This window comes from Hydra viridissima, unplaced genomic scaffold, assembly GCF_058129835.1.
Source record: "Hydra viridissima isolate aposymbiotic clone 2 unplaced genomic scaffold, HvirCarnegie_v1 scaffold_10, whole genome shotgun sequence".
Lineage (NCBI taxonomy): Eukaryota > Metazoa > Cnidaria > Hydrozoa > Anthoathecata > Hydridae > Hydra > Hydra viridissima.
In genome coordinates this window covers 443848-459162 of record NW_028324309.1, presented here as the reverse complement: position 1 = coordinate 459162, position 15315 = coordinate 443848, and the positions used below count along the sequence as shown (strand labels likewise).

Below are 15315 nucleotides of genomic sequence, written 5' to 3'. Positions count from 1 at the left end.
GAAACCATTGTACTTTAGGTCGCTACAAAATTATTTGATCTTTTGTATTATTTATCATATCTCTAGTTTTACATATACTAAAGTAGTTAAGTAAATGATTTCAATTTCTATATTGTCATCAGTGTTATATCTTAAAATATTAGGAATGTCTAGCTATATAAAATTAAGCTTAAAACTTGGTTCTATTGCTGTTATCTTTAACAAATAAATGGAAGTTGATGTGACTGGTTAGACGAGACCAAAAATTTTCGACGAATCCGACAGACTTTAATATAATTTAATTTCTATTTTTTAAAATAAAAGATTTGTAACAATACGCAAGGAGTATGATTCGCAAAAATAACAACACCGTTGCACGTCCATCTCTTATACGTCCATGGGTAAATGAACTTTTTTTCCATCAAAGACCGAAGTTATTTGATTTTAAGCATATTTAAATTCTGTGACGGTTGTTCAACATTTAATTGAAACGTCAGGAAAGTCATATCACACTTATAGTAAATTAACAAGTAAAACCGTAAAACAAGCAAATACGGTAACCATGGCCGCCGAGAGAGGGTGTGTGTGTGTGTGAGTGTAAATATGACAACTGTAATAATTAATAGTCCAGTATTTTGTTAACAAAAGCCTGATTGCAAAGTCCTTTCGATGAACTGATTCCGCAATTTATTAGACCTTATTCAAATAGGTAAAATGTTCTGAAGAGACTTTTAATGCGATGCTCGTTACAACCATCTAAAAATACTCCATTTTACTACCTCAATACCTTTTTTTTTATAACTTCTAACCAATCCTATTGAGTTTTTCATCTTTAGCTCTTAATTGGCAACAGATCATATTTAATTGGTATCCCAAATTGAGGCTTGGTAACTAGTTAAAACCAAAATGAGCAAATTTTTTACAAAGAAAATATGCGGCATTATAAAAAGTTGCGAAGTGAAATTCAATATTCATAACTCATGGATTACTACAACTAATAGTATTAACATGAAAAAAAATTTGAGAAATTAAGTTTGACAGGTAGTTTTAATAAAGGATGACAATAATGCATATTATTATACAAACAAATAACTAACGGTTGTGATATAAAACAACGTCGCTCTTATACTTTTCCGTTTATTCAAAACGTAGTTATTCAAATTCAACTTCTTTTTGTGATACGGAGCAGCTTGCTGACAAATTTTCGTTATTTCCTAATTACCGATAGTCATTGACTGCCCTATTGAAAATATTGATATAAAATTTAAAAATTGCTTATTCGTTGAACGTGCAGTAAGTGACGGAGATATTTAAGGTGCCGCTCACGTTTAGGAAATTATAGTTGTTATTGGACTGAGGAAACTATAAAACTGCGCTTCACACGTCCTAGAAGAAATTAATGGATAATGCACTTTTTTTTTTTGACAAATATATTGTCACAATGTAGTTCGCTAGAAACTTCTAAAAAAAATTTAAAGAGGTCGTCCTAATCAATTCGGTTTTGATCTCTATTCCTGAATTCGACAGTAAAAAGACAGCACAGAAATCAGGAATATTTAGTTTTAAATCTCTACTCCATATCTAAAATTCAATCTCTTTACACTCAAAGTTCTAAAAATTTAAATCATAAAAAGATTTCGCTTCGACAAGCAAAGAACATAGAATGGGTATATAAGACTTTTAAACATGGAATGGTTCAGGAGACAGAAACAAGCGATGCACCTGCAATAAAAAATGGCTAGGTAATTCATTTAGCTATTCAAACGGTAAATGTTGCTCCAATAAATGGACGTTATAAAACTGTAATAGAAGTTATCTTTTAAATGCAAAAGAGAATAGAGATAAAGGAACCTAAAGTTTATCTTTTTATTTAAAGGAATTTTCTGAACGTATAATAATCTGTTCAATAATTACCAACAACAAAAGCAGTTCTAACAAATTTGCTTTTAAATTACACACAGGAAAATATTTTTGAAAACAAATATTGTAACAAAAGATTTTCTTGGACTTTTTAGCATAAGTGTAATAATTATAGTTATTATTCTACCAATACAAAAAGAAAAACCACATGATATCCTGATATATATTTTTCTTTTTTCAAGCTATATCAACCTGTCATCCTTTTTTGTCTACATTTTGATGCTAAGTTAGTAAATGATCAGAAAAAAATATAAATATAAAAGTAAAACATTAAACATATTGGATTCACAAAAATAAACAAAGCCAGGGTTACACATTCAAAAAAAAAAGGAGAAAGTTTACACCTGCATTTTAAAGGAGAAATCAAGCAACAGTAGGACTTTCTTTTATGTAAAAACCAATCAAAAAACACACACAAATAAACTCTTCTGTATTTTTCAAAGCAGTGCAGCATTAGTCTTTTTTTTTTTTTAAACTTAAACAAACAATATTCATTTCAACAGGACCAAATGGAAATATATTGTAAAAAAAACTCTTACAATCTGTTTTGTGTTTATCTAAAGGAAGTTAGGTTTTAATTTGGACTGAGGAAGAATTAATCATCAAAACAGGACAAGGTAATAATACTGACAACAATTTGACAAAATATTTTGCCCGTGTGAAACATTACTTCTTGATTGCAGAGCTTCATTTTTGTCGAAAAAGTTGAGCTGATAGACGCTAAAAAAGTTTTATTCTGTAGTTAATTTTGAATGCATTTTCGTTATTAAAAGTTTGTAATAAATGGTCTTATTTTTTATGGCTAATTACAACACCCAAGATAATTTGTAATATTTTAAAACAACTTATACATCATACTAAAATAAATACATTCAGAAATAATATACTTCTGATACAAACCATTTGTTTCTGTCAAACCAATCCTTCAGGATCTAAGTCTTTAACTGCAGAAAACTAGAAAAAATAATCTTTTGTATATTTATATCTTTAAAATGAAACCACACTTAATTCTATCTGAACTTTTTTTAAAGACTTTCATTAAATAAAATGTTTATTGTGAAAGCAGATCACAGCACCTCAATGTTCTGTGTATACAGTTTTTTTTTAAACCAAAGTGAAAATTTCCGATTAATTATAAAGCATTCTTACAAAGGTCTTTTTTGATGTTTTAATTTAATTAAATCTTTTGAGCTGACTATTTTTCTTAACATTATTATAGATATTAAAAAATAAAACTAAAAATATCTAATAGATTAACATACAGTTCTTAGAGATAACATTTTGTCTCTTGTAATTCTTGCTTAAAATCATGATTATTCTTCCCAATCACATGAGCAAAGTTGTTTAAACCCTTCTAAGTTCCTTGACATTTGGATATCTTCTTATGCACTGTAAGCAATCTTTCAAATTTTACCTATTAACATTTTTTTGAAAGAAACAATTCATTTAAAATATCTAGAAAGAGAAATGTTAAAGATATATACAAAATGGAAAACATAATAAAAATAAGCATATAAAAACATAAACTATAACAAGATCAACTTATATAATAATGAAATCAATTTATAACCATTTTACAATATTCATTGGAAACATGATCTAAAAATTAAACAGAAAATAATTTACAAGTAAGGTTTTTCTAGTGGACATTCGTTTGCTCTTGTTTATATGTGCTATTAACAGGTATAAAAGATTTCAACTTAGATTGATAAGAATGCTTGAATGATGGTGTCAATTTCAACGAGCAATAAACAAAGTCAATTCATTTTCAAAAATTTTCAAAGCTGGAATTAGAAAATGTCAATTCCAGGGATTACGATCATTTTCTTGAAATGAAAACACATTAACTTATTTTCAAGGCTGGATCGCAGTAAACATCATGAGTTTAAGAATTCATATTGAAGTAGAGTAAAAAAAAAAAAATCAAGAGAATGAAGTTTTTTATCACTGACAGCTGCACTTTCAACCTTGGAAACTTTGGACATGATCTGTGTATATCTTTATAATATCTATGCATAGATGCATCTAATAAACCTTAAGATTAATGCAATCGCATATAAACACTGATTAAACACATTTACATATATATATCGTTTTATTTTAAAAATATACTAACTTCTAACAGAATAAATTAAATAACACAGACCTTAATAAAATGTTATGAAGTCCAACAGAAAAAAAAAGGTAAGATAAAAAACAACAAAAATAAAAAAATGTACGGAAATAAAAATTAGGTACTGTAATTATAGCATTAAATTAATTAAAGGAAAAAATAAAGTGTGAGTGTTCCTGATTCAAACATTTTTAAACAACTTAATTTTTCAAACGAGGTTTGCAACGGATAATCTTAAAACAATTAAGTATTTCGAACCATTTCCCCGTTAATTGATATAATCAAAAGAGACTGAAACGAGGTTTATTATAGACTCAACTTCAAATAATTAAGTAGGTTGGTTTCGATCAACCATTTCAGTTTCATAAGCATTTCCACAAAAGTTTAAAAAAGATGTCTAAAATTATTTATATTATAAAAAAATCCATTTACAGGACTTTACAGTAAAAATAAATTTTTTGTAAACTTTGGTTACTAATACAGTTATGTTTAATAAAGAATAAAAAAATGAGGTTGATATAGAAACCCGTAATACTCCATACTGTTCACGTGATCTATTCGCATTTCAAAATGAATTTGCAATGAGATTCGCATAATGACCATATTGAACTGGGAAGGCGGAAGCTTCGCACAGTTTAAACTTCATAATTTTCATAAATTTTGTTACTTACTAAGGAAAGAAAATGTCAGAGATATCTTCCCCAAATGTTACATTTGAATCGTTGAACTCAATGAAAGTAGTCGATTTACGACAAGAGCTTGATAAACGTGGTTTAGATAAGTCAGGTTTGAAGGCAGATCTTGTGAAGCGTCTCGAAAGAGTAAGTTGTTTAGTCAAATGAGAAATATTTGAACAGCATCAGACTTTTTAGATAATGTTTTTGTGTATAAGAAATATGTCTGTTGTTTAAATTAAATGGGTGAAGCTTTTAGTTAAAACTTCACTAAATGTTTAAGAAGCATTGAATGTTTTTTTTTTCATCTTTTATTAAATTTGACATGTGAAGTGTCCAACAAGTTTTACTGAATTTGAAATTCTGTCTACAGATAGATTGCTAGATATTGCTCAAAGCTACATAGTCCACAAAGCTTGCTATATATAAGAAATTGACTAGGCTTGACTGCATTCTCTTTAAATTTCTTTCGATGGAAAACCATCTAAGAGTTTCTTATGAGGCTTAACTAATGAGGAAATAACTTTATGAAATCTAAATTGAAGAGTTACTCAATAAAATATATATAGATAATAGCAATTGCATAATAATGTGCTTTTTTTTTCTTTTATCATTTGCTCTTTCTGGATTATTTTATCCTCAATCCTTCTCAGTTAGTCAATATTATTTATTATTTTTTTTTTGTTATAGTCAATGTTAGATGAAAGTTCAATGACAGATATTAACTTTGAAGGTAAAGATTTGTTCATAACAAATGTTAATTTTTGTAAATTTAGTTTAAGCATTAAGTATGCAGAGTTTCAATTATTGTTAACAAAACTTTAAAAATTGTAAAATTATTTGGTACCTAAATAAGCTTCTGGAATTCTTTAATTAGTTTTGTAGTCAATAGTAACTGTTAATTAAATTTGTACCACAATTGATAAAACTATAAATAATCTTGGATAAGTAGTACATGACTTTTGGATACTTTTCCAGCAAGTTTTTGTTTTATTTCATTAATTGTTGACTTATTTCCCTTCAATTCAATAGTCACAGAAAATTTTGTTGCATAAAAGTGTTGCTAAAATCTGTGTTTTCATGGGTGTTTATGGTAGCAATGATCCATCCAGAATAGTTAGATGAAGAAGGAGCAACAATTTTGATTTCAAAGACAAAGTGCTGAGGCACCAAAAAAATTTGAAGGTGAAGAATTGGAATCTAAAAGAAAAAATCCTGGCTGAAATCTGAGCAACCATCCACATCAATTTTAGAGGGGAATATTCATAGTTGTAAGTTCCTGCTGTGTATACGGTGGGGTTTAAAATGGGGAGGGGGGAGATTCCTAAATGCAATAAAGCTTAAACATAAATCACTGCTGTTTTTTATCAAGAGCAATTTGTCAGTATAAGGCAAGCAGCAAAAATAGAAATGTTCTAAATATGTCAATAAACCCAACAAGGTGATCTCTCAGTTTTATAATTCTTGGCAACATACTGCTAAAGTGATAAATAATTCAACTATTTTATTTGATGAGCACTTCAATTCTTATGAAGAAACTAGAAATAGGTTGGTTGATGGGTGGATAGCTTCAAATATATATATATATTTCTGTAGTGGAATCCATATGTAATTTGAAAGATGGGAAAAGGTTATAAGGGGTGAAAGAAAATACTTTTTATAAATACTAGTTATGTTTTCATTCTAAAAAATTTTTTTTACATCAAAGGCAGCATAAACTTATTCAAGTATTTAATATAATCATTTGTGTTTATTCAGAATTTTTTTCAAATTGATTGAGTATATTTTATCTTGATGTGTGCAACTAAAAATGCCACATTAGTTATGATTGAAGACCTCTATGATATAACAGACTAAGACATTTGTTTCAGAAGTAAAAAGAGTACAGCAGAATCAGTAATATGTTGTTTTAGCTCATTATATTGCTTTCTTAGGTGCCATTTCTATATAACCTATACAGTTCAATGTGAATAGTTTTACCATGGAAAAGAATAAATATGCCATTATGTCATTCTTCCATGGAGGTCTTCAATTCTTTTAATACCCTAAAAATAGTATGATAGAATATATTGATTTTATTTACTACTGCAATTTTATGTAATACATTTTTTTTTTTGTTGTTGTTGTTGTGAAATGCTGAATTTGATGAGTTTTTTTTATTGATCTTTCCTGTAAATTATTAAACTGTTTCTCTTAGATAATGAAGAAGGAAAAATAGAACCTGTAAGTCTTTAAATGTTTCATTTATTTTATCACATAACTCTCTAACGCATAGATTTTTAAGAATCTCAATGCTTATCAAGTTAATTTAATTTATTTCAGGAAACCAGTCAAGTTTCAGAATTTGAAGGTAACATTTTAATGTCAACATGCATTTCTTACAAATTGAAATATCTTGATACTACACATTCTCTATATTGTTTTTAGTATCACTTAATAGTTTTCACAATTTTCTGGTATAATTTTTGACAGGAAAACTGAAAATATTGCAAAAAAATTAAATGAATTATGTTAAATATTTTATAGAGGCTGAGACCATTTAATACATAAATATTTTCTTTGCCCTCTCCCCCTGTCATGATTCTGTGTATGTGTGATTGCTATGAGTTTTGGATTTACAAGTGGATAATGTTGATTTCCAAAGTTATGGTTGCAAGTTGATGATCGTTCATTATTAACAATCTAATTGCTATATTGGTTTTTAATTGCCAAAAGTGCTAATCCTGTTTATTTTTATATGATCCGAATAAATCTAAAGACTGGTTTTTACTTGATTTCATCAGACTGAAGTATCACAAAAATCTGATTTTTGATGTGAGCTTCTGTGAAGTTAAAATATCTGTTATATTACAACCATCTTTAATTAACAATGGTTATTTAGTAAATGACTTAATGTATGATGATGGCTGTTAATACAAGATGCTTTATCTGTCCTCCAAAATGATGATCATGTTTCAATGATCCCTGCTACTCAACATCAATATCGAGGAAACAATACTTTTAATTTTCTTTTGCTTTTATAATTCTATGTGAAGTGAAGAAACGTCCTACTTAAATTATTATACATGCCATTTTGCTCTATTAATGGACTTAATAATAATGATCAGTCATCTAATTGTTGGTATATATTTTCACAAGTGCAAATAAATTTTTTGGTAAAATGTATCGTTTCAACTACCAGCTGCAATTAAATTTATTTATTTCATCATTAATGATACTGGTGCAATATTTCTTGCTTTAATATTCATTTTATAAAGCTGCACCACTATTGATCATATTTATCCTGGACAAATTTCTTTTTTTTTTTTAATATTAAATCTGAAAAATCTGAATCTGGAAATATTAGCAACTCAAGTGCAAAGATAACAAACTGTTCTATCTGCGTATCAAAGATTTTTCTTGACTGCCATGCATGGTTAAAAACCACACTGCACATTTCATGACAGGCTTCCCCTTTATTTTCAATTTGTTAAAGTGTATGTTAAATGTATTTATTTTGTGCATGTTTTTCAAAAGATGCTCAAATGGAATCAGCAGATAACAATGATTTGATCAAAGGTGAAGACGTTGATGAAGCTTTTTCTGAGCAACAATTACTTGATACCAATAAATTCTCAGAAGAAGAAAATGGGTTCCAAGAAAAAGAAGTAAAAGAGAAACTGACAAGTATACTTGATACAATTGAAGCTACAGGGGGTCTTTTTCATAGAGTTGATGACATTGAATTAGTAATGGAAGAAGAAAAAAGACTTTTTATCACTGCTGAGTTTAAAGAAGTAAAGAATATTGAAGGAAATAGTGATAAAATAACCATTAACTTAAATACTGAAAAAGGACCTAAATTAATGAATGTTCCTGACACAATCTCAGATGAACTGGATGACAACAATTCAGTGGAGAAAATAGCTATTGATGAACTAAAAACTATGGAACAGAATAACCATTATGAATTTTTAGACCTTTCTGTTAATGAAGAAAATCATAGCGATAAAGAAATTTTTTTAAATAAGGAAAAACTTGAAAAAGCTACAGATGGGGTTGATGACAAATCTCTCACAGGTGATGACTACAGTTCTCCCACAAGTGATGAACCTCCCACAAGTGATGACAAATCTCCCACAGGTGATGACAGTGATAAAATCCAAAGCAAAAGTTCAGATCAGGTCTCTAAACAAAATAGTAACACTGAAATTGTTAATACATCTAGTAAAGAACCCTCTGAAATTTCTGATTCAAGCGAGAATAAAAAGGACTCGCTTTTTAAAAGGTTTGTGATTTCTTTTGTACAAAAAATATCTTTTAGACTGCTTCAGTCGGTTGATTTAAAGTAGTTTTAATTGCAATAGTACTTTTGCAACTTATGTTTTGAAGCTGAGTAATGTTTTCAATATTGAAATAAGCATTTAGTATCTGTGGGAAGCAGCAGTTGATAGTTAACTAGTATTGATTTAGTAAGTGCAGTATATTTAAATACTAATGAGAATTCACATTTACCTTATCTAAATCATTTTAATAGTTTCTTTTAACAATATATTTAAAAAAAAATAACTTTCAGTTTAACTTTGTAAAATTTGTTGCTTGTGTATTTTTTGTATGGAAACACTTTGACTTTACCTGGTATAAGTGTTATAAATATGAGTACTTTTAACAATAAAAGTCAACTTAAAAAAATCTTAGTTTTTTTTTTATGTTCTAAAAATATTTTTTTAAAGTGTTACAAGTTATCAGTAGAATAAATATCAGTTTCATTAAAACATTCTAAACAAAGAAAATCATTAAGTTGTTAAAACATTTTTCTTAATGCTGTTCTTACCATCTTTTATTCTATTTTTAGTGATAATACTGTGAAACGAAATGAGGATAAGAAAACAGATTTAAGTAAATGCATATGGATAAGTGGGCTGTCTTCTGTAACAAAAGCTGTAGATCTCAAAGATATATGCAGTAAAGTTGGAAAAGTAAGAAATACCCTTGTTTGTGATGTGTGTAAAATCATCAATATGAGCTAACTGCATAATAAATTTTCTTATGATTTTCTTTTATATTCATTTTTATATTACAGCTGAGTGAGTTTCCCCCATAACTTGGTTTTTATAGGTTCTTGGTGCCAAGGTAGTAACAAGTGCTAAAACTCCTGGCTCACAATGCTTTGGGTTTGTTACTATGTCATCAAGTGATGAAGCAAAAAAGTGTATAGAAGTATTACATAAATCAACATTGCATGAAAAGATCATCCAAGTTGAAAAGGTACTAAAAATCAACTTAATGGATGTTTAATAGCTAACATTTCAAAACTGTGATTTTCTTCAAAATATTTCTTCAGTAACATTTCCATCTTATGATTTTTTTTTAAAGGCTAAGACTGACCCAACTCCACCAAAAAACCAAACTGAAAAAAAGTCTGGTGAGTTATTCAAATTTAAGGAATTTGTTAAAAAAAATTGTTCTAATAATTTTCTTGTAAACTTAATGCTTATTTTAATGCTAGTCAGCTCTCTTCATCATATTGTGGGCAATATTTCTTGATTGTTTTGCCTGATGGTTTGAACCATTTTACTTCTACACAACCTATTACATTTTGATTCATCTCCTCTTGGCTTATGTAAATTTAGCTTGAATTTTTAAATGTTTATTTAGAGAAACAAGAAGATCGTTCTCAATCTTCTAGGCAATCCAAGTCTTCTCGCACCTGTAAGATTTTTTTCAATAATTTTATGACTTTATTTGGTTCATCTCGTGAAAAATTAAATTATTATTGATGCGAGCAATTTTCTGCAAACCTGTAATCGTTTTATGTGCTTCAACTTTCGTTAGTTTTTTTTTTTTTTTTTTTTTTGTAATTTCATAAATAGTGTGAAAAAAATATAAATTTACGATTTCTTATCATAAAAATGTTTTTTAGCCTCAACATCCAGAGCGTCACGACGCGACGATCGCGGGTCCCGAAGAGATGAAAGAAGATCACGCGAAACACAAAAGGAAAAAGAAAGTAAAAAAGAAGTGATAACTATAGAAGACAATGATAAAAATGCCGTCGCTATTTCTACGCCAAAAAATCTATCCCCGGTTTCTAAAAGACCTGCTACTGATCCTTCGAAAAACCAGGAAAAGACAAAAAACGATACGGACACTGAAACCAAGACGACTGTCGAAGATAGTGATAAGAAAGACGCTAAATCAGTAGAGCAACTTCGTAAGGAACGAGCCGAGAAAATAGAGCACGAACATAAGTTGCGAGAAGAACGTCGTAGGAAAGAACGCGAAAGAGAACGTCAGCTTCGGGAAGAACAGCGCAAGGAGCAAGATAAGCGTGAAAAAGAGCGCCGTGAGCGTGCACGAAAGGAAGCTGAAAGAGTCAGAAAGGAACGCGAAAAGCAAAGAGAGTTAGAGAAGCAACGTGAGAAAGAACGTGAAAGAGAGCGAGAGCGTTTTCTATTGGAAAGAAAAGAACGAGAAGAAAGAGAGCGTCGGGATCGTGAGCGCGAGCGAGAGTTACTGGAACGAGAGCGCCTTGAGCGTGAAAAACTTGAACGTGAACGTAAAGAACGTGAACGTTTAGAATTAGAACGCATCGAAAGAGAGCGTCAGGAACAAGAGAGATTGGAAAAAGAGCGCTTAGCAAGAATTGAGCGTGATAGTCGAATAGAGAAAGAAAGACAGCGTTTGGAACAAGAGCGACTTGATCGGGAACGACGTGACAGAGATCGAAGTAGGATTATTGATAGAGGTATTGACCGTAATATTGGTAATGGCAGCGGCTTAAAAAGATCTGCTTATGATGACAGAGTACTCTATTACACTGATTCTAAGCGAAGCTTAAGAGAAGATTCACCTCTTTCTAACAGAAAAGACTTTTTTAGTTCTGAAAATCCAGACTCTTATTTAAAAGACGATGATTATGACCTGTTGAATCAACGCCGTTCTTTGCTACCACCTGGAAACAATCGATCAAAATCAGATCATCGAAATGAGCGCCGAAATAACGAAGATCGAAGAGATCTACGAAACGACCGGCAACCACGGGAAGAGGATCTTTATAGAGATCGTCCTGTTTTTAATGTTCAACCAGATGTTAGACGCGTCGTACAAAGAGCGGACTCAAGACCTTTTAATCGTGATAGGTCTCCAATTAGGGTTGATGAACGGAATACTCTGCGTGATCTAGACAGACGTGACTGGCTAGAGGTTCAGAGCAATGCTCCGAAAACACTTTCTGATGTTCTGGGTAGAGCTGGTTTAACGGGGATTTTGGGTAATCAAGCTGAAATCAAATCGTTCGATATAAGACCTCTTAATCAACAAATAGAGGAAGAGCAGTACTATATACGCAGTTCTAATAGAGTTGATGACCGTGCCTATCGATCTGATGTGAGAGATGTAAGAGAAGATGCTAGAGTAATGCATGGCTTAGAACGTTTGCACAAAGAACGCGTTGAGCTTTCGGACAGCAGAATTGAAAATAAAGGTTTACAAAGATACGATGAAAGACGAAGCGATGCTCGAAAAGATCTAGAAAGGCGCGATATTCGAAATAGCCCACCCTTAAGAACAAGAAACGAGGAAAGAGTGTTTCGTAATTCTGATCCACCGCACATGTTAAATAATCACGAATTAAAAGGTGCTCTTCAAGATTCCATTACAGACAGAAGGGGTTTGCACCCCGCTGCAGCTGAACTCGGAAATAGGGGGCTACCAGTTGTCCCTCCTAGGATCCTTCCTATACCTGAATTGTTTGGACGTCCAATGCAGCAAGTGCCTGCAGGCTCAACTGCAGCCCAAGCACTGCAAGCTGGTTATGTTGCTGCCGCGCATGGTCTAGCTTTACATCAAGCTGCACAGAACATTCAGTTGAGAGACGGCCGTCTCGAGTATACGCAACAAGTAAGGCAGCCAGTTCCGAATCTTCGAAGATATTAAAGGTGTCTAATAGAGCATAGTTGAAATCAGTGGATCTTAGCGTTCCTTGGCATAACTACCATTATTTGAGCTAATATTAAAACTAATATGAATATAAACCTTTTTTTCGAACAAAGCAAAACCTTTTTATGATGATATAGTGTTCATTCTTAAAAAATTAACTCACGTAAATAATATTGATTTCAGTGCTTTAAAAATATAGACAAGTTTCTTGACTTCGTCGAACGACTCTCCCTGTCTTACCACTTCCACACTGAATATAATCGAATTTAATACACACTTTAAGAAACCATGATAGACGAATGCAAAAGACATCCTTTTGCATTAGCTCTTTCAATTTGCAGGGAATAAATTAAATCTTGGTATTTTAAAAAAATACTTTTTTCAAAAGGACTAAATAAAGAACTTGAATGCCTCTATTAAGGTTACAAAGACTATTTCTGTTCGTAAACAAGACCACAACGAGAAAACCAATTGATTTTGCGCGGTCTATTTTCGATTTTATGTCACTCACAGTAGCTTTCTATTACCAAGTCAGCCGAGATGAGTGTTTTCTTTTTTTAAGATGAACCAGTCTCGTAATTCAACATATTTTGACAATTGATACCTGATCTAAACCAACTTGTCACGGTTCTTCAAATTCCTGCGAAAACTAAATCCTCATTTTATCTATTCCATCTGAAGAACTAAGAAAGCTGCTGGTTACATAATGCAAAATTATTTAGACTAAGTTCTAAAAAGGACCATAATTTTCTTACAAGGTAACTTTCGAGTTTAAGGTGGTAGTATACCATTAAAAAAAATCTTGTATTTCAACTTTTTTTCAATCTCTAATTGTGCATAACATATTATATGATTAAAATAAAAGTAAAAATTTTAAAATTTAAAAAAATTAGTTATGCGCATAATTATTGATCGACAAAAGCCTAAAAATGAATAACTGGCGACAGGGTTTTTTCAGCAACCGTAAATTTGAGCTGAAATTTTGGCTTGTGATCCTTTACTTATGCAATTACAACATACACTAAAAGTTTTGGATTTTGAGCAAAAAAAGTCATAATATATGTATTTTAGTCATATTTGGAAGTTTTGGTGATATTTGAGAACACAAAATCACTCACAAAAGTAGAACACAATTAGCTGTAAACATAATTCTAGTAGAGGTTGCAAATACATGTGTTACAAATAAGTTTGCCAAATTTCAGATCAAATCGGTTATCGGTTTGAAAAATATCTCCGTCGCCAGGCTATAAAAGTTGATTTTGAGAAAAACTCAATTTAAAAACAAAAACAAAAAAAAATTGTTCAAAACTCCCCACTTCCATAAACTGCACCTAATGTTTCGCTTTGATCACAAAAACCTTTTTGTATAGCTCTTAGTTTCTTGCATCCTTATTTCACTATACTTGTACATTGTTTTTCTGCTTTAGAAATTTGATGTTTCACCTGCAGGGATTAATTCATCAGCAGCATTTTCCATGTTCTGGTCAACTAAACTTTGATAAACATCTAACAGTTTATATAAAGTTTTATTGTAGCTTTTTTTGTTCATAGGTGGCTTCATATTCATTATTCAACAAAATTTTTCTAATTATGATAACCCTTTACCCATTTCACGAAAAGCCACAATGACACGTGTGTTAATATCAATTGGTTTTTGTCCACCACATTTGCTTTTACTAGGCTCTTGTTGTTCGATTAAATTTTTTTTACAAAATGTTGCAGATGAAAAAAACTCAGTTTTCCAAACAGCAACTGTTACAACATATTTTTAAACCAATACTTAACCCGTACTTTTTGGAGGAATCAAACATTAAATAAACATTATCTTCACATAAATTCGGGCATTTCAGTAGCGATATAACGTTTTACAACAGACTAAAGTTCATAACAAAGTTAAAATCTGTACTTTGAAAATCTTGAAAATCTCTATCAGCAATATTTAATTTTTTTGAAGAAGCAGAATGTCTAGCAGATTTAACATAAGATAAAGTTTTCGTTTCTGAAGAAGAAATTTTTCTATATCTGCTTCCACGAAATTTTGCTTTTTTATTATTGTATATTCTGTTTGATAATTGTTTTCTCTTTGATTCACCCATATTATTTTTATTTTAAAAAGATAAAAGATATACTATAGCATAAATAATAAAGTTTGAATGCAGCTTGAAACAACAAGCGAATTACGTCAATAAAGCCATCATACTAAACTAATTAGCAAGAAGTCGTTGCAGTTTACAACTTTGCACTTAAAAGAGTTGACAAGGTAAGTATTTCATGGGTTTTTTTATGGTTTAACTTGTTTCTGAAGCGCATAACAACGGAATAAACAAAGCGTTGCTAGGGGGAAAATAAAAAACATTTTATACCGATACATTATAAACAAGTTTTAACATGTGAAGCATTTTTTTATTTAATTAAATCAAATAAAAATTCGAAATCTACGATGATTTGATTGGTTAAATTATAAAAATAAAAAAAAAAATTTTTTTTTCACTTTTATTGGTGTACTACCACCTTAAAAGCAAATCCTTTTTCTAAATTCTATATTTGACACATGAAGCACAGTTATTAGTCCATATCACTGTTATTACATTCTTGTAAATATTTAGTTATTGATTTGCACCGAACATCTCACCAGAATCTTTCAAACATCCATCTCATACAATTTGCAAACACATATTTGGTAAGATTCGGCAAGGCTCTTATGAAACA

The 15315-nt window shown here is 30.4% G+C and overlaps 1 protein-coding gene and 1 long non-coding RNA gene across 4 annotated transcripts; one reads left to right on the top strand and one right to left on the bottom strand.

Moving 5' to 3' along the window:
* Window positions 1-2053: 2053 nt before the first annotated feature.
* LOC149882487 (uncharacterized) lies at window positions 2054-3356 on the bottom strand. Of its 2 annotated transcripts, none has more exons than XR_016444662.1 (3): window positions 3162-3356; window positions 2787-2853; window positions 2054-2619 (listed from the first exon to the last, which is right to left on the bottom strand). It is a non-coding gene; the product is annotated as an uncharacterized LOC149882487 (long non-coding RNA). The 2 variants fall into 2 exon arrangements; XR_016444663.1 differs by having other exon boundaries at window positions 2394-2619; window positions 2800-2853.
* A 1228-nt stretch (window positions 3357-4584) lies between these two features.
* On the top strand, window positions 4585-12774 carry LOC145192981 (uncharacterized). 2 transcript variants are annotated; one of them, XM_090065697.1, is made up of 10 exons: window positions 4585-4833; window positions 5377-5419; window positions 6884-6909; window positions 7009-7036; window positions 8203-8953; window positions 9521-9644; window positions 9784-9933; window positions 10042-10090; window positions 10324-10377; window positions 10589-12774. In XM_090065697.1, the coding sequence occupies exons 1-10, from the start codon at window positions 4696-4698 to the stop codon at window positions 12601-12603; spliced, it is 3378 nt and encodes a 1125-aa protein (XP_089921823.1). In that variant the 5' UTR covers window positions 4585-4695; the 3' UTR covers window positions 12604-12774. The 2 variants fall into 2 exon arrangements, with proteins under 2 accessions (XP_089921823.1, XP_089921824.1); XM_090065698.1 differs by lacking the exon at window positions 8203-8953 and having other exon boundaries at window positions 4603-4833.
* The last annotated feature ends 2541 nt before the right edge of the window (window positions 12775-15315 follow it).

Bases quoted from the DNA above. Each gene is read 5' to 3' on its own strand.
- LOC145192981 (XM_090065697.1), top strand. From the start codon at position 4,696: ATGTCAGAGATATCTTCCCCAAATGTTACATTTGAATCGTTGAACTCA. The intron at 4,834-5,376 runs GTAAGTTGTTTA...TTTTTGTTATAG, and splicing joins TTGTGAAGCGTCTCGAAAGA to TCAATGTTAGATGAAAGTTC. The intron at 9,645-9,783 runs GTAAGAAATACC...TGGTTTTTATAG, and splicing joins TATGCAGTAAAGTTGGAAAA to GTTCTTGGTGCCAAGGTAGT.